The following is a 26,243-nucleotide window of genomic DNA, read 5'->3' as shown; positions in this document are numbered from 1 at the left end:
ATCAATATTGACAACACATCATGTTAACCTAGACCTCATGAGGTAATATTGCTTTGTATATGAATACATTTTTTTTGTCTCCTTTTTTGATTAAGATGACATATCTGATATCAATTTTGTAAATGATGTGTATGTATAAACAGATGACTTGGGACTTTTACTGGTCAGAACAGTTCATTAGTTTTCAGTGCTGTATGACATCACAGTAAGTAGAGAGAGAGAAGGATGTGTAATAATAGGCTTCTGGAAGCCACATACAGATTTCTAGAAGCTAGAGTGCCTTTCCAGCCCATTCATATTTCACTACTTCGACAGTACATTGCTACTGTTGTAGCAAACAAGTAGAGCATAATTTCCACACACTTGTTGGTCAAGTACCCCACTGTGGAATTCCTACCAAGAGCTGAAACTGCGAAATAGCACTATCCAGGTAATCTCAATAGTTTCCTTGCCTACTGTTGTTGACAATTTGGGAGGACAAACGCTGAAAATAATTAGTAATGCTTAGACCTGCTTACATTCTACTGTGATGATTTGCTTCCCTTTAAAAAACTGGTCTTTCATAGAAGTAGCTTGAATATTATTTCAAGCCGGGTTGTGGAGTGGCTGTTGTCTATTACTTGCAGACCTGATCATTTTGCCCAATTGAAACCAAGGATACTGTTTTGGACAGGGCAAGTTAGTGAACTTCGTAATTCTGATTTTAGGTATTGTGAAACTGTAGTGCATGTGGCCTCCAGTGCCAGTATAATGTTGCATGTAAGACTTGAGCAGAGAGAACCTAATAAGCCATATGCTCAGCAAGAGATTAAAAAAATGTCAACACTGAAAGATTGACACTCACCTACAAGAGGGACAGTTCTCTACAGTTTTGGAGCACTGCTTGCTAAAGGAGTCTCCCTCCCTCCCTCCATCCCTTCCTTCCCTCCCTCCCTCCCTCCCTCCCTCCCTCCCTCCACTCAACAGTTCCCCAGCACCTGTTGTGATGTAGTTTGCTTGCATCTTCCCTAATTCCAAATGAAAAGGGTTGATGCATATAATGTGTCTCACTTGAATTTGGACAAGTGTGCATGGAATAGCACTGAAGAATACTCCATGATGGACAAACACGTGTGAAACACAACTGAAGAGCACTCGGCCTATTGAAGTATGTTATCCAGCTTCATACTCGGGGGGGGGGGGGGGGGGGGGGGGGGGGGGGGGGGAACCTGTCATGATTGGAATATTATCGTCATGAGCAGTCATGGCTGCTAGGAAGTGCAAATAGTCCTAATGGGGTCCACTGCCTCATTAAAATAATATAGCCTCATGTATTCATCTTAATAGTGTTGTATATTGGCTATGAGGAATGTTTGAGAGGACTTCTTTGTGAATGCTGTGTCATGGCCAGTTCATTTATCTCAGGTGCCACTTATTGAAAATAATGTTTGTTTTCTGTGGTTAGCAACTTGACTTCCATTGCTGCTCTAGTTATCAATACAGCTGATCTTGAGATCCTGATAGATCTTAAAAACTAATTCCACAGGATGATGTTAAGGTCCTGTTTGATTCAGTGCTTACAACATACACTGAGATGACAAGAGTCATGGCATACCTCCTAATATCGTGTCAGATCTCATTTTGCTCAGCGTAGTGCAGCAACTTGACATGGCATGGACTCAGCAAGTCGTTGGAAGTCCCCCTGCAGAAATATTGAGCCATGCTGCCTCTGTAACCATCCATAATTGTGAAAGTGTTGCCACTGCATGTTTTTGTGCACAAACTGACTTCTCAATTATGTCACATAAATGTTCAATGAGATTCATGTCCGGGAATCTGGGTGGCCTAATCATTTGTTCAAATTGTCCAGAATGTTCTTCAAACAAATCACAAAGAATTCTGGCCCAGTGATATGGCGCATTGTCCATAAAAATTCCATAATTGTTTTGGAACAGATGGTCTCCAATTAGCCGAACATAATCATTTCCAGTCAATAATCAGTTAAGGTTGAACGAGAGGACCCAGTCCATTTCATGTAAACAGAGCCCACACCATTATGGTGCCAGCCTTGTTGACAACTTGAGTCCATAGCTTTTTGGGGTCTGCACCAAACTCGAACCCTGCTATCAGCTCTTACCAACTGAAATTGGAACCAGGCCACAGTTTTTTCAGTCATCTAGGGTCCAACCAATATGGTCACGAGCCCAGGAGAGGCGTTACAGGCGATGTCATGCTGTTAGCAAGACACTTGCATTAGTCGTCTGCTACCATAGCCCATTAACGCCAAGTTCTGCTGCACTTTCCTAATGGATATGTTAATCATATGTTCCACATTGAGTTCTGTGGTTATTGAGTGTCTGTTAGCACTGACAACTCTACACAAACATCACTGCTCTTGGTCTTTAAGTGAAGGCCTTCAGCCACTGTGTTGTCCTTTATGAGAGGTAATGTATGAAATTTGGTGTTCTCATCACACTCTTGACATTGCAGATCTCAGGATATGGAATTGCCTAACAATTTCCAACATGTAATGTCCCGTGTGGCTAGCTCGAAATATCATTCCACATTCAAAGTCTATTAATTCCCATCATCTGGCCATAATCATGCCAGAAACCTTTTCACATGGAATCATTTGAGTACAAATGATAGCTCTGGTAATGCACTGCCCTTTTACACTTTGTGTACGCAATACTGCTGCTATCTGTACATGTGTATATCGCTGTTCCGTAACTTGTCACCTCAGTGTATGAGGGCTCTCATCACTGTACACTGGAGTCCATAGAGTGCTGATTTTGGGTACATGAATTTTACCCGTCTCTGATTTTTGTCATGCTTCTGCAATGTTTGCATACAGAAGTGAATAAGATGGCTATTAAGTAGAGGTTGACTGGTTCTAAGAGTGGACTCACTGTATTGATGATACAGTGAACAGAATCAAGGAGAAGACAGCTGGTGATGGGCTGGTAGCATCAGATAAAAACTAATGATGAGAGCAGAGTGCAGTGGGTTGCTGACTCATCCATGGATTAAGTTGAAAAGAAAACAAGGTGCTATTACTTTTCTATTAAGGCAGGAGACCTGTGATTAAGAGAAAATGGTCTTGGCACAGGGGGCTGTTCCTAAGTGTGTGGTGTCAAAGTCCATTTTTCATAGCCCATCACTATTAAATAATATAACTTGCCACTGTAAATTCTAGAATGTTCTGGAAAATTCAGAAACAGTTTGTATTCGTGCTCAGTAACACCCTGTATTGATCTGATAATCGAGTATTTCTAAATTAATGTGTACTTCACTACTAATCAACTTTTTACTACCTCCTGATATTTATGGTTAACTAATGACTGTGCTATGCACCGATGCTTTCAACAGTACCTGAAGATACCAATATTTTGTACAGAATATTCTGTCGTCGGTTTATCTTACATATTAACATATGTTTATACACCAATGTGTAACTCTGCATAAAATTGTTTCTCCTTTTCAGGCCCTTGTAGGCGATAAAACACTTGCATTTTGGCTAATGGACAAAGAAATGTATACACACATGTCAGTACTTTCGGAGCCCACACCTGTCGTTGACAGAGGACTAGCCTTGCACAAAATGATCAGGCTAATAACACATGGTCTTGGTGGAGAAGCTTATTTGAATTTTATTGGTTTGTTGTTACCATTTTAACTGCTATAGTGCCATTCTTATTGAAGCCCTTAAATAATCATTAATGGTTTGTTTGTGTTAATTTATTTGTTTACACTTTCAAGGTAACGAGTTCGGACACCCTGAATGGTTGGACTTCCCTCGTGCTGGGAATAATGACTCTTACCATTATGCACGCCGGCAGTGGCATCTCGTTGATGATGAGCTTCTTAAGTACAAATTCCTGAACAATTTTGATGTAGCAATGAATGCAGCTGAAGAAAGGTTTGGGTGGCTACACAAAGATTATGTGAGTTTATTTACGTGTTTGTCTCAGGCTCTTATTTGCTAAGCACACTCTGTATGCAGCCTTATAACATAGTGCACACAAATATTTTCACATAAAGTGTTTCATATTGTTACAGTTTTGAAAACCTAATATTATGTGCATGTCAACATGAGACTGCTGTCCGTATATAGATAACTCATTCATTTTTTTCATAAAGTATCCCTTTCTGTTTCCTTTTCAATATTTAAAATCATGTTACAAGTAGATTATTTAATGATAGCAATAATTTTAGACTACAGCGTACATGGATCTTTTGGTTACTAATCATGAAAAACTGATCTTCAAACAGTCAAAGGTTTTTTTTTAATTTATTTATTTCTGGTAACTGGTTTTAATTAAGCCCTCTTCAGACCAAAATGTTATGAGGTTGCAGCATTGGTGAAGTAGTACTTGGAATTAAGCAGCCAGCTGTGCAAAATGTAAAGATGCTGCCTGTGCTGCTTTCTCTTCACATTTTGGCCTGATGAACATGAGTTAATCAAAACTTGTCATGAGAAATAAGTTACTTGACATGTTTTGAAATTAGCGTTTAATGATAAGATATAAAAATTTAGTCGGTAGAGGTAAGAAATTGGTGCAACACATAGTTGGAGGGTGATAAGTGACAAACAAATCATTAAAGAGCTCGGACACTGATGTAAGAAGATACTAGCGGTATAAGCTAAGCTGTAATGCACATACTGAGGATTGTGTTCCAAAGCATATTTTGATTGAAGGTAGTTATTGCCCCTGTAGTGGTGTTAACTTTTTTTAAAAGTTCTGTAATTGTGTTGGAGCAGCATTCTGAATTATTTCATTGCATTTTCCCACTGATGGTCCAGGTCAGAGTGCTATTGGATAATGAGATTTCCCCCAAATATTTCTAGTGTGAAGGTGGGCACTTGTGTAGGGGGGGAAAAAATTTGGTTTTGTGTCCTGTTGATGAAGAGATTGTTAGAGATGGAACACAGGCTCAGATTTGGCAAGAATATTGTAGGCAGTTAGACTTACCCTTCTCAGAGGAACTATCCCAATAGTCACTTCAGTGGTTTAGCCAAACCACAGTAAACTAGATCTGAATTGCCATATGGAGGTGTGAATGCCACTTTCCCCAAATGAGTTCAATGTCTTAATGACTACACCACTGCCCTCATTCAGTTTCTTTTTTTACGATGACCTTAATAGTTTTGCATTGTACCTCATGTGTCTGAAGTAGACTCTGGAAATAATGGTACTGAATAATAGTCATTCATCATGGGAAAACAATCTAGTGTACATGCATTGCATGAAGTTTTATATAACACCATGGTGATCAGGAAATCACAATGTACCAACTGATCTAATGCTTGAGCAGTGGTGGATTTAAAAATTTTGCACCCCTAGGCACACCATATTATATGCGCGCGCGCGTGCCCCCTTCCCTTCGTGCAAAATAAATAAATAAATAATAATAATGTTCAGTATTAATACATGAATCTATAGGAAACCGAAAGAAATGAAAATGAAATAGAGATTTCAGTGCACAAACTAATAACTAAATACAGATGAACAAACACTGAACTGGATTTGTTATTACATAATTTTCCAGATTAGTGTGGAAAAATCAAATTTGTTTTATAATCTAATAGTTAACATAAAAAGCATTAGGGTCTGTGTAACTAGATGCTGCATAATAACTGTTTTGTTATTACATAATTTTCCAGATTAGTGTGGAAAAATCAAATTTGTTTTATAATCTAATAGTTAACATGAAAAGCATTAGGGTCTGTGTAACTAGATGCTGCATAATAACTGTACACAATACCTTTAATCCGTGTAAGGGCTGAACTGTTTTGTACTGCAGCTACTGCTCTTACCATAGCTCTTTCTAACAGTATTAGCAAAACTTTCACGTACTGATCGACAGAACTGAATTACGTTATTTATTAACACTTTTTCATCTGAGCGTACACTCCGATAACATATATTTCCCTGATAACTATACATTTCAGCGGACGCCAAGAATACGCATGTTGTAATATACTACAGTATCAGTATGACTTGACTGTACAGCGCCAAGTGGCCTGGGTCATTCGGGTATTGTTTAGTATTATTGGCCGCCTTCGGTCACGTCTGCATGGAAACGAGGTTTAGTTCCATGTTCCGCCATCAACAATTGTAAAATAAGCAGGTAATACATAGTTTGTAAATCCAATGAATGTGCTCTAAGTTATAATGAAAATCACATTATAATCTTAAATTTTTAAAACTAATATGACTAAATAAACAGACTCACCAGTCAGCAAAGTTTGTGTCTGGCTTTGACGGCAGAAAACTCTTTGATCATACCTTCACAGTTCAGAAGGTTATCAATTAGGAGGTTGGCTTCGATGTGAAGAATGGACAAGGCATTCAATCTCTCCTTGGACATCATAGAATGTAGGTACGATTTCAGTCTTTTTAAGAGCCAAAAACGAGCATTCTGCTGAAAAATTTGTAAGTGCCATACATGGAAATATTCTAAGATCGATGTCAATATTTGGAAATACGGACTGTAACCTCTTTTTGTAAAAATTTACACACTTCAACTGGTATATCACTAATCCCAGAAGATTTCAAAAGTTCCACGAACCGTACACATTCACTAGGGAAGGAAGGCTCTAAATCTGTGCCATATGTCTCTTGGAGTTTTGCTGCATGTTCAGCAGTATCCCCGGGTGAACTGTTCTTCAGGTTACTGAAAACTGTGAAGGAGTCCAACAGTGTTCTATTGCTTTCCTTCCTCCTCACCAATTTGGGGTACAAGTTGTCGAGTACTGTGAGAAATTTTTCATTGAAAAATGAACATGCTTTCCAACAACAGCTCTAGTGCCGACTAATTTCAGCGAATGCGTTGCACAAGGCACATAATGCGCTTTCAGGTTTCGTTCTGCAATGCGTGCCTGCAAACCAGTGTAGGTTCTTGACATATTGCTTGCGTTGTCATATGACTGGCCTCTACAGTCAGTAATATCAATCGAATTTATAGACAAGACTTTTATTATGGCCTCAGCCAAGTTTTCGGACTTGTGTCCCAGGTTTGGTAAAAACAGAAGGAAACATTCAACAGGTTCACCATTCTCGTTCTCAATAGAAAGATAATTCATCAATTTGTGAAATGTCCACAGTATAATCTACTATTATAGAGAAATATTTGGCCTGTTTTATTTCACTTATGATGATTCTTTTTATTCATTCAGAAAGAAGCTCTATTATTTCATCCCAGATTGTTGAAGAAAGATAACTTGTATGTCCCTGCCTTGGCTTTCCATATCGTTCAATGTGCTGTGCGAGAGAAGGATCAAACTCGGCTATAAGTTCAAGAGACATCATAAGTTGACTATTATGTAATGAATGGAATCTTTCAACGTGTCCACATAGTTAAAGTCCACGACTTGTTAGCTTCTTCGCTACTGCAAACATCCTTTTCAACACACTGCTCCAGTACATTTTTTCTGTCTCAACACGACTTGAAATGCTTATCTATTGTTCGTAGTGACTTTTTTTCTTGTTAAGAGTGATAACTCAGAATTTTTATGTTCAAGTAAATTTTTATGATGAGATAAAATATTAGAAATACTTTTCCAATCTGCAATACCATTAGTAGCAATCACGGCCTTATCTACGAACAATTTACATGGTGCACAAAAAACAGCACCAGTGTTGCAGGAGTATACTAGAAAATCGTGCAAAGTTTATTCACCATTTAAAAGTTTACGGTAAGATAAATTTTTGTTCAAATATCTGGTTTTATCACCTATTGATCTTCTTGAATTAGAAAAATCACTGTTAAAATTTTGATTAATGCCACACTGTAAGAGAATGTCGATCGTTGATTAATTGACACACCATTCTGCAGGATCATTACTAATGAGGTTATTTCTTTTTGTAATGTCTGACTCGACACTTAGTTTTTCATGAAACTCGAAATCGGGAACAGTTTGCTTTTCTTCATTTTTAACTTTTGTTTCGTCTGTATTAACTTCTCTTACGACAGCTGCAGTGCCAAAAATATCATCCGTACCACTTGAACTCGAAGTTGAACCAGTAACATTTTTTGCAAAAAATTTATCTACTGTGCCCAGCGTATTTAGGACATTGGCTTCTCGTTCTCACCTTTCCTTCGATAATTTCCGAAATGCTGCCTCACTTAATTTTGCTTGTTTGCTTTTCTCACTGCTATTTATGTTAAGGCACTTACAAAATTCTCAACCAACAGTCAAAACAAAAGAAAAAAAATGTAAAAAGAAAGAAAGTAAGTCCTAGTTGTATTACATCGCATATGAGCACAAAACTTTTTACTTTAAACACGGCACATAAGCACAAAGATTCTTCCTTTAAACATGGAGAAACTCAGATTACTCTACATAACTGTGCTGTGAAAGAACAACAATGCAGAATAAATTAATTTCATTGTTGCCCGTTTCTCTGTTGTCAGTGAACAGTGAAAGCACACCTATTGGCTGGAATTCATCTCGTAAAGAAAACGGGACAGTCCCTGTTTCAGCTTCTGTTTCCCACATCGCCGGAATGTTTGCAATTTCTTGCAGTGAGGTGTGCTGGATTGACTCTTATCCCACTTATTCTTATAACATTTTAGCGGTTTCTGTGGGCGGAGAAGACGGACTATAAAGTTGATGTGGTGTGTCGTCATTTGTGTGAACACTGCTGTTGTGACTACACGCAGATGCACCTTTTGTGCCAATATAAAATTAAAGTAACCTTCCCTCGAAGAAAAAAAGCCACGTACTGTTCAATGACACAGAGTGGGAACCGTGATATCGTGCAGGCTGCAGCACAATAAATGGGACAAACAAAAGTTGGTTTCTTCTTCTTTTTTGCCAAAAAAAAGTAATTAAGTAAATAAGTAAATAACTTTTTAAACTGTTGTGAAGTTATTTCACACATTATTAGATATTCTGGTTATGTTCTTTTCGTATATACATGTTTAAAAATATAAAACGTTCCCAGTGTCAACATGTTTTGTTAAACGGGTGTCATTAAATCAAAGATCGAAGACCACAGAGCTTTCACATTAATTACAGTAATGGAGGGTTGTCTTGTTACTTCCTCGTAATTTCTACACGAAATTTAAGTAGAGTTGGGTTTTACATAATGAGGCCCACACATGTTACAGTATTTAAGAAACTGCTGATTAGTCCATCACAGCTTTTCTGGGGTCCCGGTACTTTCACTGGGAATATGTGGTAGGGTTAAGTAGAAGCCGACAACATTCTCAGAATAATAACATTTCAAACATTGTATTGTAGATTGCCGTCCTGACAGCTTACTTCAAAATATTTTGAACAATCCTGAAGATGATACCAGACAGAAACCCAATGTTAAATTTCCATCCAGTCGCCAAGTAAACTATGTATATTTCCAAGCTTGTATTGTCAAATTTAGTTCTTGAGGATTATTTAAACTAGCAAGTTGTTTAACAATATTAAAATTTTTTGTCATTTTTAAACACAGTTATTTTAAATTAAAAAGGTTTAAATAAGTACAGAGCAAAAAATGTGGCTCCTCTTAAGGTGTCGCCCCTAGGCCTGTGCCTAGTGGGCCTATATGTAAATGCTAGAGGAGGAGGGGGGGGGGGGGGTAGAGGGTAGATTGTCATGGTCGCGGCTTATCCCAGTGACTTTCACCAGGCTACAAACTGGAAGCCTTGAACAGTTTCCTGATGATAAACCCAGTATTTGTGCTACTTTGTGCCTATGAAGTGGACACAACAGTGAGATAAATATGACAACTGGCTGTTTTTCTTTTTTTCCATAATCGTATCAGAAGCATTAAAACATTGAACAATATGTAACAACAAACTACAAACTGTGCAAACAAAAATATCATAATATATAGCAAGGAAATTTTATACCAAAAACTGACCACATTTAACGTATTTCGGGCAGTCCTTACCAACTGTGCAAGTACTCAGGCATAGTTCCCACTTCATGAGGTGGACAGTAATCTGCTACTGTCCACACAGGATTGTCTGATAGTCCTAATCTATTCGTAGTGCTTCTGATTGTTGCACCTCCAGAAATAATCTTTTCAGATATATCCATATGTTGTCTAATATAATTGGATAGATAAAGAAACAGCTCACCAAGTTGCGTCAGGAGAACACATATACAAAGGTATTTAAATTTGCAAGCTTTTGGACCCAGTGTCTCCTCCTGGCAGACAGGTTGAGGGGGAAGGAAGAGGGAAGGAAAGGACTGGTGAGGTGTAGGGAAAGGGTAGAATTTGAAAAAGTCACCCAGAACCCTGGATCAGGGGAAACTTAACAAACAGAATGAGAAGGAAAGACTGATTGTTAGGGACTGCACTGCATTAGATTTCAAAACCTTAGACCTTAAAGGTGGAAGATAGGGTACTATGCAAGATAGAGATCACTATCAAACATTGTGCACAAGTAAATAAGAGCAGAAAGCTAAGTGCATTATATGCAGTGGTGGTGGTGGAGGAGGACGGGGGGTGGGGAGGGGTGGAGAATAAACAAGTCAGAAAATGAAAGATATAGAAAACTTTGCAAGCCAATCCCAAAAACTTTCCATCAGCAATCCTGACATTAAGCCCTGCCTTGAACAGTTCTTGACTCACCACCACAACCTCAAAATTATCACTTACAAGCCTTCCAAGAATTCCTCACATACAGTATTGCTTCACAATCCATCCTCAGGTCCGTACAACGTGACCCTGACCTGACCTCTGCAGAATTCCAGGTTCTTCATTCACTAAAACTGATGACTCCATAATTATCTCCCCAGTGCACAAAAGGGGTCTACCACTATGGTACTTCACTGACAGGAGGATGTAAGCAAGAGTCTACATCAGCTGTCTTGACATCCCTACATACAGCATCTGCCATAAACGTCCCATCCCTGTGATTCAAACTGACATGCAGTCCCTACTTACAACCTCAGGCCCTTCACAAGGACTAACGCCTCAATCCGTAGAACTTCTTACCCCCACCCAAATCACGCTCCCCCACCATCTTCCTAAGATCCACAAACCCAATTATCCTCCTGTATTAAAGATAGCAATCATTTTCGAGATCATCGTAAATCTTTGCCCACCACACTCCCATCACACACTTTGCTTGTCACTATTGATACCACCTCCCTCTATACCAACATCCCCCCATGTCCATGACCTGTTTTCAAGGCAAATTTTTTCCATGTTAAATTTGAGACTAAAACATCATTTTTTTCAAAACTAGTACAAATTCTGTTTTTACAAATATATATACATTGTAACTTGCTGATTAAAGGGAACCAACTGTAGAAATCTGTCATGATAAACATGAATAAATCATTTCTTTAAATGTTCTATCTCTGCTGAAATCTTTGAGGCTTCACTCAACATATGTGCTCATTTTGTTTCCAATTCTTTGATTTCAGCTTACTTTCATTTGTTCAACAATCGCTCCTCCTTTTCTCTTTCACCTTCCTTCACCTTATGTTTCATATAGTCTTTCTGCAAAGAATGTGCATTTCGAAAACAGTGTATAAGACTTTTGTCAATGTTGCAATTGTCAACTCCATTTGCATCCTGGACTGTGTCATGTGTGTCTTTGAGCAATAAGGATTTTTTTCTGTTTGATTTTCAACAATTATTTCAGAGTTTACAGAAACGCCTCACTCAGCGGTAGCATTTCCATGTGAGATTATTAAAATAATTTGCACAAAAGCTCAGAAATTTGGGCATGACTGTGAAGATAATTCAATAATATTAATCCAGAATTTATCAATACGATTTTTACTTCTTTTGTAACATTTCATCTCGTCTTCAATCCTTTTTTCTCTGCAGATCACCGCAAATTCCAATTTTGACACAGTGTGCATTTGAATCCACATTATTCCGTTTGATACCAAAATTTCAAGATATACTTTGAATCTGCTTTGAGCTACTGCCTGGTTTAATGCAATTTCTGGATTCAAGCAGGAAATCACACATTTTATGTTATATTCGAGAAGTTATGTTTTGGCAAATTCTCTACTATGCCAATAGTGCTTGTTCGCATGTTTTCCTTTAGCAACAATATTTCCTCTTCAGGTACATGCTTTTTTTTTTTCAGCACAATTCTCATAGCAGAATCCAGATTGAACTGTCTTGCGGTAATTAGATTATTTACATCCTTTAAGTCAGTTTTCAGTAAAGATGATTATTTTGCTTTTTAAGACCTCTAGTTTCAAAACTCGCTGCATCAGTATTTTCATAAGATTGTGTAGTATATCATACAGAAATGGAGCCATCAAGACATCTCTCTGAAAATAGAGTAAAAATGGTTCCAACAAGTGTGCTGTTGAAGTGAAGAATGCCAGTTTTGGAGCTAGCAATTTGTCAACGATAGCTTGAGAAGCAACTCTGAAACTTGATGACTGAGAAGTAGTTTCCAATTTCTTTATCCCAGTAACATAAGTTCAAATATGTTCAAGAATTTCCACAGCTTTTTCTGCTGCATTGTTGTTTTCGACCCATCTTGTTCCACAAAATGACCTGAGAGAAGATGAAGATCCAGTTATCTCAGTGTATTGTGACCTTCGTGCAGGTGAAACAGGAAATAAATAATAAAGCACTGTCAAAAATGACACAATTTCCCAATTACTTTTGGATATGCCTGTTCAGAAAGTGCCATGTAATATGTGCAAACTGCAGGTACCAATTTGTAGCAGTTGTAGGCAATCAAAGGATTCTTTTAGTTTCTTGTTAAAGCCATTCAAAAAGTTTTAAATTTACGTTTGGTCCCTCAATTGATAACTGCAAATATTTAGGTTTTCCAAACCCAACAATATTTTTATACCTTTTAGCAAATCATTTGCCCTTGCATGTTTCCGAATGCCAGAATCAAAGTACTCCCAAAATCGTACATAGAAATCCATCTCGGTTTTTCAAGAAACAGTATTCATACTTTCATCAAATATGAGTTCAGTCATTTCACATTTGTCAATGAGGTCAGCAAGTTTACGTATTTGTATGGAGCCAATGCGTGTTCAATGCTATAACAAAGTTTAGATTTTTACAATTTATTTTCTATGCAATTTGGCTGTCTAAATATAATGAAGATAATAACACTCCACAGTTCCAAACTGACAAATAACTCTCATGGTGCACAAACACCACAAAATTTCAGCTCTTGTAACGTCATCTGATAGTAAATATGAGTACATTGTAGACTCATTCTCTGGATCGTTCTGTGGCTTTGAATATATCGCTTTGTTTGACACTGGACCTCCTATTAGAAACAACACAATCGATATTAGCTAGTAAATAATACAAATTTACAAATTAATAAATTGTACTTCATACTAAAAATAGTTTATAATTCTTATCAAAATTTGGATGAAATTCCCACTTCCCTCCTAAAAACGAATAAAAAGATTTTGAAAATTCCAGGCTTTTTACCAGGTTTTAAAGATTTCGAGGTTCACTGGACACCTTGCATATGACCACTGCCCACTGCGACATTGGATGCCACCTTGTGGCACTGCAGGCATGACGCGGTAGCAAAAGTATGTAAGCAGAGCAGTCACGAACAAGGGGTCACCTTAGCAAAGGTGTGGGTTGCAAATGGGGGAAATCCACTGAGATAAGCTACTTTGAAAATGGGCATATTATTGTTATGCAGAGCCTGTGAGTGAGTATCTCAAAAATGGCAGAGCATTTCAAATGTTCACGTGCTACTGTCGTGAGCATCTACGGAAAGAGGTAGCAGTACAGTGAAATTACCACTAGGCGCTAAATGGTTGGACATCCATGACCCTTCATAGAATGTGTCATTCAGAGGCTTGTCTGCTCTGTAAAATAGGATAGATGGTAATGTGTGGCATCTCTGCCAAAAGTGCACAATGCTGGTGAACACACAAATGTGTCAGAGCACACCATTCACCGTACATTGTTGAAAATGGAGCTCGCCAGCAGACCACCCCTACGTGTCCACATGTTGACCCGATGACATCGTCAGTTATGATTGCAGTGGGAATGGAACCAGCAGGAATCAACCATCAATCAATGGAAACATGTCGGCTCTTCAGATGAATCACATTTTTGCTACACTGGGTTGATGGTTGTCTCCATGAATGCTGTCATCAATGGCAGATCACAATGTGCAGTGCGCCACGGACGTAGGCTAGTGAGAGCAGTATTGTGGTGAGGGAGACATTATCCTGCACTTGCACAGAGCCTGTGGAAGTAACAACACACACTGACAGCTGTGGCATCCCTTCATACATGATTTCTTCCCCAACAGTGATTTCATCTTTCAGCAGAATAATTATCCAAGTCTCTGAACCAGAACCATGCTCCAGTGGTTTGAGGGGCATTGTAGTGAACTCACATTGATATCTCAGCAACCAAATTCAACTGATGCAAATCCTATGGAACCCATATGGGTCACTGTTGAGCACCATCACCAAATAGACAGGAATAGACAGGAATAGGCAGAAAACGGTTTTTGTTCTTGGCAAGTAACTGCCTTATTTTGATCATGAGAATAAAATAGACTACCTTAAAGTAGCCACAATATTATGAAAAGGATAGACTGCTACTCACTGTAAAGATGACCCGTTGAGTTGCAGACAGGCACAACAAAAAGTGTGTTACACAATGAACTTTCGGCTGAACCCTTCTTCAGAAAAGAACACACACATTCGTTCATAGAAGCAGGCACACCTCACACCCACATCTTCACCCACTGCAGCATTCTGGCTGCAGCAGCTGGAGATAGCAGTCATGTGTGCTTGTGTGAATGCGTGTGCACTCCGCCCCCCCCCCCCTTCCCCCGCTCCTGAAGAAGGCTTTGGGTGAAATCTCATTGTGTAATGGTCTCTTCCTTGTGCATGTCTGCAAGTCAATGTGTCACCCCTACATTAAATGCATTTGCAGTTGTGAATCTGGTGGACAACCATCAGCTGTATAATGGAATGACATTGAAAATTTTTCTGGAGTGGGACTCGAACTTGGATATCCAGCTTATTTTGAGTGGTCGCCTTATCGTTAGGCTAGCCGAGCAGTACTGTGTTGTTTAGAAGTACAGTGCAATGTTCCTTCAGGCATGCATGCATGCAATACAGGCACTGCAATATTGTATTTATGCAACAACATGGGCAAGCAACTTTCAATTAAAATGTCATCCCTGTTGGGGAATATACATAATGAATGTATGAGTGTAGGTTGTGAACACATGGTTGATGACATATGGAAGTTTGAGTCTGGCTGTGAGTTGTGCTCAGATAGTCTAATGGTAAGGCGACCACTCGCGATAAGCAGGAAATCTGTTTTCGTGTCCCAGTCTGACACACATTTTCATGATCATTCTGTTATACAGCTGACGATTGTCTCTATTCGCAACTGTGAATGCACTTGATGTGTTTTTTATCATACTTCTGAACAATACAAGCATTGCAATATAGTGTTATCTATATGGTGAGTAACTGTCGATCCTTTTCATAATACTGTTGATATTCCAACCTGGACTTTTCATTGTTTTGTTATACCTTAAATGGCATTAATCTGCAGGAAAAAAAGTTGTTCCGGGGAAGGGGGAGTGTGTGTGTGTGTGTGTGTGTGTGTGTGTGTGTGTGTGTCGTTACTAATTCCCGCATCCACCTCTCCCCACCCCCCAAACATTTCACCTGCAAGTATGGCTGACATGATCAAAGATTCACCCTCCATTAGTGGTGGAGGACTGGAGTAAAGTACATATCAGGATATATATATATATATAATCTGTCATGCCAACCTCTGCAGGCATTTCCCTGGTCATTACTGCTGGGGTTCTGCTCTTGTTACCCGCAACAATTGTTTGCTGCAGTACGGGAATCTAGTATCCATTTACCTTGAAGCTTAGTTTGTTCTTGTTAAGTGTTGTCATGTTTTTGAATTTCTATGGCTCACTTGAACAAACGGGCGCGATAGCTCTTCTCCACAGCAAGAACCTATGTGTCAATGAGTTTTAGTATGTGGTTGCTTTTGTACAGTGTGTGCTTTGCACAGCTGATCTCTCCATCTGTCCCCATGTGTAATACCATTTTATCTTCAATGAACCCGATACTGACGGCTTGTCCAATCATTCTAATGTACACTTTTCCACATGTACAAGCAGTATATTCCAAACATTGCAAGTAGGTCTCTTTTGTCCTTTGGCAATCTGAGTTATTCTTAGATCTCTTAGTCAGTTTGTAAGTAGCCTTCGTGTTGTGTTTGCATACTACGTAGCCTAGGCACGTTCTGCAGAAAGGACATATCCAACTTTTGTTCTTCCGCCGTGGCAAAGGTGCTGTGACTGACATATTTGTGGCTTGCACTAATATCATTCCATGTATGCCAGTTTTTTTATACATGCTGCCCCAGGTTCTCAGTATTCCTCAAAACGTGTGCTGGTGAAACTTAAGAAAAATCATGAAACAAATGTCTTCCGAAGATTCTAAGACAAAAGTCAACAGGCACTTCCCCAAGTGGTCATGAAAACCTAAACAATTTTGTGTTAGGGTATATGCTTCAGTGTGAACTTTAAATTGTTGTCAGTTTGTCACAGAAGTCTCATAAGATAATACAACTACAGACATACATACTCCGCAAGCCACAATATGGTGTATGGTGGAGGATATCTTATATCCCTTTTATGTTCCTCTCTCAAATGGACCTAGGGAAAAATTATTGTCTATACACATCCATGCGAGCCCTAATTTCTCTTATCTTGTCTTTATGGCCTTCGCACAAGATGTACATTGGTGGCGTTAGATTCTTTCTGCAATCACTCACACATGCTGGTTCTCAAAACTTTCTCAGTAGTATTTCACTAAAAGAACGTAGTCTTCCTTCCAGATATTCACATTTGACTTCACGAAACATCTCTATAATACTTGTGTGTTGGTTGAACCTACCAATAACAAATCTGGCAGCATTTGTCTGAATTGTTTTGATATTTTCCTTTAATCTGGCCTGATGTGACTTCCAGACACTCAAGCAGTACACAAAGTGTCACACTAGTGGTCTTTATGCGGTCTCCTTTATATATGTGCTGCACACGCATAAAATTCTAACAGTAAACCAGAGTCAACCATTTGTCTTCCCTACATACTGTTTTGCAATGTTACACATTTTGCAATGTTATGCATAGATATTTAATGGATGTGTAGGGTATCAGGCTGCACACCACTAATACTGCATTCGTACACTGCAGGATTGTTTTTCCTACTCATCTGCATTAGCTTACATTTTTCTACACTAAGAGCAAGCTACCATTCGTGACTCCAAATAGAAATTCTGTCTGTCATCCTGTATTCTCATACACTCACTTGATAACACTTCCCTGTACACTACAGTATCAGCAGCAGTCGCAGATTGCTGCACTCACCCTGGCACCAAAGACCATCTGCTCCAAAATACTTCTTCTCTGCATTGATGACTGAAAGGAAAAACTTAAGAACTGCTATTATTGACAGTACAAAAATACATAGTTTTGTGAAAAGCAGTGCACTAAACTGACTCCTAAAACCAGATTATACATTACTTAATTGCTACTAAAATAACAACAGAAATAATCAGTTATTGATAATACAGGGTGATTCAAAAAGAATACCACAACTTTAGGAATTCAAAACTCTGCAACGACAAAAGGCAGAGCTACGCACTATCTGTCGGCGAATTAAGGGAGCTATAAAGTTTCATTTAGTTGTACATTTGTTCGCTTGAGGCGCTGTTGACTAGGCGTCAGCGTCAGTTGATGCTAAGATGGCGACCGCTCAACAGAAAGCTTTTTGTGTTATTGAGTATGGCAGAAGTGAATCGACGACAGTTGTTCAGCGTGCATTTCGAACGAAGTATGGTGTTAAACCTCCTGATAGGTGATGTATTAAACGTTGGTATAAACAGTTTACAGAGAATGGGTGTTTGTGCAAAGGGAAAAGTTCTGGACGGCCGAGAACGAGTGATGAAAATGTAGCACGCATCCAGCAAGCATTTGTTCGCAGCCCAGGAAAATCGACTCGCAGAGCTAGCAGAGAGCTGCAAATTCCACAATCAACTGTATGGAGAGTCCTACGAAAAAGGTTAGTTATGAAACCTGAACGTCAACTACCCGAGGCGATGAATCGGCCGCCAGGCAGCCCGTGACAGAGCACTTCACCACTGGCCTCCAAGAAGCCCTGATCTTACCCCCTGCGATTTTTTCTTATGGGGGTATGTTAAGGATATGGTGTTTCGGCCACCTCTCCCAGCCACCATTGATGATTTAAAACGAGAAATAACAGCAGCTATCCAAACTGTTACGCCTGATATGCTACAGAGAGTGTGGAACGAGTTGGAGTATCGGGTTGATATTGCTCGTGTGTCTGGAGGGGGCCATATTGAACATCTCTGAACTTGTTTTTGAGTGAAAAAAAACCTTTTTAAATACTCTTTGTAATGATGTATAACAGAAGGTTATATTATGTTTCTTTCATTAAATACACATTTTTAAAGTTGTGGTATTCTTTTTGAATCACCCTGTATAATGTAACTGGATAGATAAAATATCTACTGACCAAATGGCAGCAGAGGAACATACATACAAAAGGATGCTTTTGGAGCCAATGGCTCCTTCTTCTGGCAGTAAAATTGATGGGCAGGAAGAGGATGAAGGCAAAGGACTGGAAAGATTCAAGGAAAAGGGTACTGTTCAGAAAAGCCACCCAGAACCCTAGGTAAGGGGACACGTACTGGACTGCCAGTAGGAGGAGCCACTGGCTCCAGAAGCTTGTAAAAGTTAAATCTTCTTGTGTGTATGTTCCACTGCTGCCACTTGGTGAGAAGATTTTTTATCTATCCATTTACATTAATTGCTACTAAGATATATATGTAAAAAGAAAATTAAAAAAGAGAGAAAAAGGCTATAGGAGAAGAAAGTAGCAGTAAGACATCACTAAACATATATATTTAAAAAAAAAACTTCCATAATACAATATAAAGAAAAATAAAATAACACTACTAGATTCAATTGCTCGTGGCACTGTAACAATTTCGCCACACGAAGAACAAAATTTCAAGTGCTGTCTTTCTCCAAATCCACACCTTTACAGCACTGCCAGCTCCCAGAATCAAGACTCGAATAGTATGTTCTCACTCATTCTAGCACATATCCATTCTAGCCTTCCAGTTTCTTGTTACTTTGAATGTAATGTATTATCTGTTAGCTGTGACTGGTTTCCTGCATTGTGTGGTACTGATGACCTCAGTAACATGCTGTTACCATCCTTAGGTACATACAATGTGTAAAAATTGCTTGTGTCCTTATTACTTTTACTGAATCTACAGAAGTAATCAGGATACGATGCATGACCAGTCAGCATGTGGATCATCCCCCTTTGAAAGGATTTGGTGACTTACTTTTGCACAATCACTTATGTCCAATAGAATACTGGACTTGTCTTTCTGAACTGTAAGACTATTCCAGATATGTTGCCATTCATTTCCATTCATATTTTTAGCTTTACCACTTAGCGATTCAGTTGTTTCCCTAACTTTTCAGGTTTTATTTTTTCTGAGCACATATATTGCGTCCTTTGTCCTTATCTTTAAGTTGGCTGATGAGTACATTTATAGTATCCCCCCCCCCCCCCCCCCAGGAGACTCACAACACTCCAGTGAGTACATACATGACATGAGTTGGGTCTCAAGCAATTGCAGTACTTTTCCCTTCGCTGTGCTGCAGTTTTACTCTCTGTCTATATCTTTTCTCAGACTTATTCACTAGTACAGATTCCCTGCTTACAACAAACTAGTTGGAACATATATTCTGGCTTCTGTCACTTTGTTCCCTTTATTTTACACCACATATTTCTGTTTATTTTATGTTCAGTCCCACCAGTTGAATATGATCTCCATCTTTCCAAAATGTAAGAATCTGCAAGCCTTATAGGAAGGTCACTCAGCATGCTAGCCTTTCCATGTGAAAGGGAGGGGGGGGGGGGTGGGGGGGGGGCAGGTGCCCGTATGGTGGTGACCACCTGATGACGCACAGATTGCATTATTGATACCTGCACTGTCACCTCCCCATTCATGCCAACGAGTAAGATCCTGTCTATTTGGGGACTCCAGGCACTGGCCAACAAGGCAGGTGGCGTATGCTCTGGCGCATGATGGTGCCTGCAGAAAGAGCCCATAATCAGAATAGGTGGCTTCATGGCAGAAATTTAAAGTCATGAAACAACAAAAGTTATCGGCTGGTGCCGTGAGGCTCTAGCAGTCTCTTCAGACAGACAAATATTCATTGCAGATTATTAAAACCCTGCAAACTTTCCCTCCTTTGTCAAATAATTGCAGGAAACCAGAACCAAGTGACTTGTAGTCACCTACTCGCCTGAGTTTTATGGTTTGTACGTGTCCATCCTAACTTTTGAGATGGATTTGCTTCCAGAGAAGGTTTAAATCATGTGTTACTAGTGTGATGTGAAGCTGTATTTCCCACTCCCAATGCGGTGCTTAATATGCCAGTGCTTAAAAGCATGTCCACTCAATGTGCACGTGACCCAATTTGTGGAGACTGTGACCGGCCACTTCATGAAAATTGGCAGTTTGTGCTGACACTTGTCTGTGTCAGTTGCAAGGATGGCCACACTCCTCGAAGTGCACAACCCTAATCCAAGAATACAAAATCCAGGAAATGCGATCACAAATCGCCTCTGCTGTTTTTAAGCTCAGAAGAAAAATATCCAGACTCAATTATATCAATTTTTGCCACTATTGTGACGAGGTCATCAGCAGTATCTGGTTTAGTACTCCCTTGACATTGACCTCTGGTAGTTGCTTAAATAAACTTGGGCATGGGATGCTTGGTGCTTCCCTCTCATAATTCCTGTGGCTCCATCTTTGGGAATCGCTCCCTGCATCCTGCATAAGAAGCATCATCATTCTCTGGTGTCTTGTGGTGCCTGGGCAGCCTTTCAGGAACCCTTTCCCTGGAAATCCACATATCAGCAATCAGATGTGAGCCAGTGGCTGAAGGAGCCACAAACTCAGGGTGTCAGGGTCAGCCCCCATCTTTCTCCCCCCTTCTCTCTACCCACCTTCTCTCTGCCCCCTCTCCCCCTTCTCTCTGCCCCCTCTCCCCCTTCTCTCTGCCCCCTCTCCCCCTTCTCTCTGCCCCCCTCTCCCCTTCTCTCTGCCCCCTCTCCCCCTTCTCTCTGCCCCCTCTCCCCCTTCTCTCTGCCCCCTCTCCCCCTTCTCTCTGCCCCCTCTCCCCCTTCTCTCTGCCCCCTCTCCCCTTCTCTCTGCCCCCTCTCCCCCTTCTCTCTGCCCCCTCTCCCCCTTCTCTCTGCCCCCTCTCCCCCTTCTCTCTGCCCCCTCTCCCCCTTCTCTCTGCCCCCTCTCCCCCTTCTCTCTGCCCCCTCTCCCCCTTCTCTCTGCCCCCTCTCCCCCTTCTCTCTGCCCCCTCTCCCCCTTCTCTCTGCCCCCTCTCCCCCTTCTCTCTGCCCCCTCTCCCCCTTCTCTCTGCCCCCTCTCCCCCTTCTCTCTGCCCCCTCTCCCCCTTCTCTCTGCCCCCTCTCCCCCTTCTCTCTGCCCCCTCTCCCCCTTCTCTCTGCCCCCTCTCCCCCTTCTCTCTGCCCCCTCTCCCCCTTCTCTCTGCCCCCTCTCCCCCTTCTCTCTGCCCCCTCTCCCCCTTCTCTCTGCCCCCTCTCCCCCTTCTCTCGGCGCCCTCTCCCCCTTCTCTCGGCGCCCTCTCCCCCTTCTCTCGGCGCCCTCTCCCCCTTCTCTCTGCCCCCTCTCCCCCTTCTCTCGGCGCCCTCTCCCCCTTCTCTCGGCGCCCTCTCCCCCTTCTCTCGGCGCCCTCTCCCCCTTCTCTCGGCGCCCTCTCCCCCTTCTCTCGGCGCCCTCTCCCCCTTCTCTCGGCGCCCTCTCCCCCTTCTCTCGGCGCCCTCTCCCCCTTCTCTCGGCGCCCTCTCCCCCTTCTCTCGGCGCCCTCTCCCCCTTCTCTCGGCGCCCTCTCCCCCTTCTCTCGGCGCCCTCTCCCCCTTCTCTCGGCGCCCTCTCCCCCTTCTCTCGGCGCCCTCTCCCCCTTCTCTCGGCGCCCTCTCCCCCTTCTCTCGGCGCCCTCTCCCCCTTCTCTCGGCGCCCTCTCCCCCTTCTCTCGGCGCCCTCTCCCCCTTCTCTCGGCGCCCTCTCCCCCTTCTCTCGGCGCCCTCTCCCCCTTCTCTCGGCGCCCTCTCCCCCTTCTCTCGGCGCCCTCTCCCCCTTCTCTCGGCGCCCTCTCCCCCTTCTCTCGGCGCCCTCTCCCCCTTCTCTCGGCGCCCTCTCCCCCTTCTCTCGGCGCCCTCTCCCCCTTCTCTCGGCGCCCTCTCCCCCTTCTCTCGGCGCCCTCTCCCCCTTCTCTCGGCGCCCTCTCCCCCTTCTCTCTGCCCCCTCTCCCCCTTCTCTCTGCCCCCTCTCCCCCTTCTCTCTGCCCCCTCTCCCCCTTCTCTCTGCCCCCTCTCCCCCTTCTCTCTGCCCCCTCTCCCCCTTCTCTCTGCCCCCTCTCCCCCTTCTCTCTGCCCCCCTCTCCCCCTTCTCTCTGCCCCCTCTCCCCCTTCTCTCTGCCCCCTCTCCCCTTCTCTCTGCCCCCTCTCCCCCTTATCTCTGCCCCCTCTCCCCCTTATCTCTGCCCCCTCTCCCCCTTCTCTCTGCCCCCTCTCCCCTTCTCTCTGCCCCCTCTCTCCCCCTTCTCTCTGCCCCCTCCCCCCCTTCTCTCGGCCCCCTCCCCCCCTTCTCTCGGCCACCTCCCCCCCCTTCTCTCGCCCCCCCTTCTCTCGGCCACCTCCCCCCTTCTCTCTGCCCCCTCCCCCCCCTTCTCTCGGCCACCTCCCCCCCCCTTCTCTCGCCCCCCCTTCTCTCGGCCACCTCCCCCCCCTTCTCTCGCCCCCCCCTTCTCTCGGCCACCTCCCCCCCTTCTCTCTGCCCCCTTCTCTCGGCCACCTCCCCCCCTTCTCTCGGCCACCTCCACCCCCCTTGTCTCGCCCCCCCTTCTCTCGGCCACCTCCCCCCATTCTCTCTGCCCCCCTTCTCTCGGCCACCTCCCCCCCTTCTCTCGCCCCCCCTTCTCTCGGCCCCTCCCCCCCTTCTCTCGCCCCACCCCTTCTCTCGGCCCCCTCCCCCCCCTTCTCTCGGCGCCCTCAACCCTTCTCTCGGCGCCCTCCCCCCCCCCCTTCTCTCGGCCCCCTCCCCCCTTCTCTCGGCGCCCTCCCCCCCTTCTCTCGGCCCCCTCCCCCCTTCTCTCGGCCCCCTCCCCCCTTCTCTCGGCGCCCTCCCCCCCTTCTCTCGGCGCCCTCCCCCCCTTCTCTCGGCGCCCTCCCCCCCTTCTCTCGGCGCCCTCCCCCCTTCTCTCGGCGCCCTCCCCCCCTTCTCTCGGCGCCCTCCCCCCCTTCTCTCGGCGCCCTCCCCCCCTTCTCTCGGCGCCCTCCCCCCCTTCTCTCGGCGCCCTCCCCCCCTTCTCTCGGCGCCCTCCCCCCCTTCTCTCGGCGCCCTCCCCCCCTTCTCTCGGCGCCCTCCCCCCCTTCTCTCGGCGCCCTCCCCCCCCTTCTCTCGGCGCCCTCCCCCCCCTTCTCTCGGCGCCCTCCCCCCCTTCTCTCGGCGCCCTCCCCCCCTTCTCTCGGCGCCCTCCCCCCCTTCTCTCGGCGCCCTCCCCCCCTTCTCTCGGCGCCCTCCCCCCCTTCTCTCGGCGCCCTCCCCCCCTTCTCTCGGCGCCCTCCCCCCCTTCTCTCGGCGCCCTCCCCCCCTTCTCTCGGCGCCCTCCCCCCCTTCTCTCGGCGCCCTCCCCCCCTTCTCTCGGCGCCCTCCCCCCCTTCTCTCGGCGCCCTCCCCCCCTTCTCTCGGCGCCCTCCCCCCCTTCTCTCGGCGCCCTCCCCCCCTTCTCTCGGCGCCCTCCCCCCCTTCTCTCGGCGCCCTCCCCCCCTTCTCTCGGCGCCCTCCCCCCCTTCTCTCGGCGCCCTCCCCCCCTTCTCTCGGCGCCCTCCCCCCCTTCTCTCGGCGCCCTCTCCCCCTTCTCTCGGCGCCCTCTCCCCCTTCTCTCGGCGCCCTCTCCCCCGTCTCTCTGCCCCCTCTCCCCCTTCTCTCTGCCCCTTCTCTCTGCCCCTCTCCCCCTTCTCTCTGCCCCCTCTCCCCCTTCTCTCTGCCCCCTCTCCCCTTCTCTCTGCCCCCTCTCCCCCTTCTCTCTGCCCCCTCTCCCCCTTCTCTCTGCCCCCTCACCCCCTTCTCTCTGCCCCCTCCCCCCTTCTCTCGGCCCCCCCCTTCTCTCGGCCCCCTCCCCCCCTTCTCTCGGCCCCCTCCCCCCCTTCTCTCGGCCCCCTCCCCCCTTCTCTCGCTCCCTCCTTCTCTCGGCGCCCTCCCCCCTTCTCTCCCTCTCCCTCTCTCCCCCTTGTCTCCCTCTCTCTCCCCCCCCTTGTCTCCCTCTCTCTCTCCCCCCCCTTGTCTCTCTCCCCCCCCTTGTCTCTCTCTCTCTCCCCCCTTGTCTCTCTCTCTCTCCCCCCCCTTGTCTCTCTCTCTCTCCCCCCCCCCTTGTCTCTCTCTCTCTCTCTCTCTCCCCCCCCTTGTCTCTCTCTCTCTCTCTCTCTCTCTCCCCCCTTGTCTCTCTCTCTCTCTCTCTCTCTCTCTCTCCCCCCCCTTGTCTCTCTCTCTCTCTCTCTCTCTCTCTCCCCCCCCTTGTCTCTCTCTCTCTCTCTCTCTCTCTCTCTCTCTCTCTCTCCCCCCCCTTGTCTCTCTCTCTCTCTCTCTCTCTCTCTCTCTCTCTCTCTCTCTCTCTCCCCCCTTGTCTCTCTCTCTCCCCCCCTTGTCTCTCTCTCTCTCTCTCTCTCTCTCTCTCCCCCCCTTGTCTCTCTCTCTCTCTCTCTCTCCCCCCCTTGTCTCTCTCTCTCTCCTCCCCCCTTGTCTCTCTCTCTCTCCTCCCCCCTTGTCTCTCTCTCTCCCCCCCCCTTGTCTCTCTCTCTCCCCCCCCTTGTCTCTCTCTCTCTCTCCCCCCCTTGTCTCTCCCCCCCTTGTCTCTCTCTCTCTCCCCCCCCCTTGTCTCTCTCTCTCTCCCCCCCTTGTCTCTCTCTCTCTCCCCCCCCCTTGTCTCTCTCTCTCTCCCCCCCCTTGTCTCTCTCTCCCCCCCCCTTGTCTCTCTCTCCCCCCCTTGTCTCTCTCTCTCTCTCTCTCTCTCTCTCTCTCTCTCTCTCTCTCTCTCTCTCTCTCTCTCTCCCCCCCCCCCACCTTCTCTCTCTCTCTCTCTCTCTCTCTCTCTCTCTCTCTCTCTCTCTCTCTCTGTGTACTCCCTCTCCCCCCTGCACCTCTCTGCCCCCCCCCACCTTCTCACACCCACCAAAAAAAAAAGTGATCAGTTTGGCAGTGCTAGCATGTAGGACAGGTAGGAACACACTGGGAGGGTACTGTTTTTGTTTCTTCCTGTAAATTCTTTAGTTCCATATGTAACTACACATTATCTGCTTTCGTTTGAGCAATCTGATCAATAGCCTGTCGAGCTGCTACTTTCTCACCCAACGCCATTTTACTCACCATCCATTACCGACAGAAGCCAAAAGAATTAAATGTAAAATATTAGTAAGTTTAGAGAGGGAAAAGTAACATGACCATACAACCCCATACAGTGCTTATAGTTCGCAATTACTCACATTCTTCTGCTGAACACTATTGTTGAATTACTGCTGCATTTTTGTTCTGCACCAATGTCCGACATCTGTTGAAGCCTCCCCACTAGTGCTTTTGACATTCCAAATATAGGATGTTGGGGCTCTGTAGTGGGTAGATGAGGCAGTTCCAATCACATTCTGTTTGCAGGCAGTGGATTCATTTATTTGTTTATGACAGTTTATTACAGAAGACTCATCCTGTAAGTGAGAGGTGGGCATCAAATCCCTGATCCTCGGTGCAGAATGCATAGTCATGAAGATGCCTACAGATACTATACCCAGCAGGGTCCAGTAGTGTGACGATCCTACAGGGTAAGCATTCCTGGACGTCAGATGCTGGTGCAGCCATTGAGGCCCAAGGCCGTTAGCTAAGTGAGCTGGTGGTCTGCCATGGTATGTGTCGGCAGTGGAGACAACAGTGAACAAACCCTGGTCTCACATCTGGCTGCCAGCATCTGGTGTAGGTAACAGAGACAGCTGCTCCAGTGGATGGTGAGTGAATGACAACGGCCCCTCAGTGGTAGCCCTCTCCTCAGCTGTGACAACTTCAATGCCATTTGCTGGTTGGAATGCCAGTATTAATAAGCACCAGGGCATGCTTATTGTTGGACAGATACTTCGTGTGTCATGTACTGCTTCAGCTGCGGGG

General features: G+C 44.5%; 1 protein-coding gene across 1 annotated transcript in view; it reads left to right on the top strand.

The window, feature by feature from the left end:
* The window catches only part of LOC126248694 (1,4-alpha-glucan-branching enzyme), an 86,818-nt gene that overhangs the window by 53,729 nt on the left and 6,846 nt on the right, over positions 1-26,243 (top strand). Inside the window, exons 11-12 of the mRNA XM_049949975.1 lie at positions 3,464-3,635; positions 3,739-3,923. Of these exons, the coding sequence (XP_049805932.1) occupies positions 3,464-3,635; positions 3,739-3,923 (357 nt within the window). The remainder of the gene's footprint in view (positions 1-3,463; positions 3,636-3,738; positions 3,924-26,243) is intronic.

This window comes from Schistocerca nitens, chromosome 3, assembly GCF_023898315.1.
Source record: "Schistocerca nitens isolate TAMUIC-IGC-003100 chromosome 3, iqSchNite1.1, whole genome shotgun sequence".
In the NCBI taxonomy this organism is placed as follows: domain Eukaryota; kingdom Metazoa; phylum Arthropoda; class Insecta; order Orthoptera; family Acrididae; genus Schistocerca; species Schistocerca nitens.
Note: the sequence above shows the minus strand (reverse complement) of the source record. Positions and strands in the feature narration are given on the sequence as shown.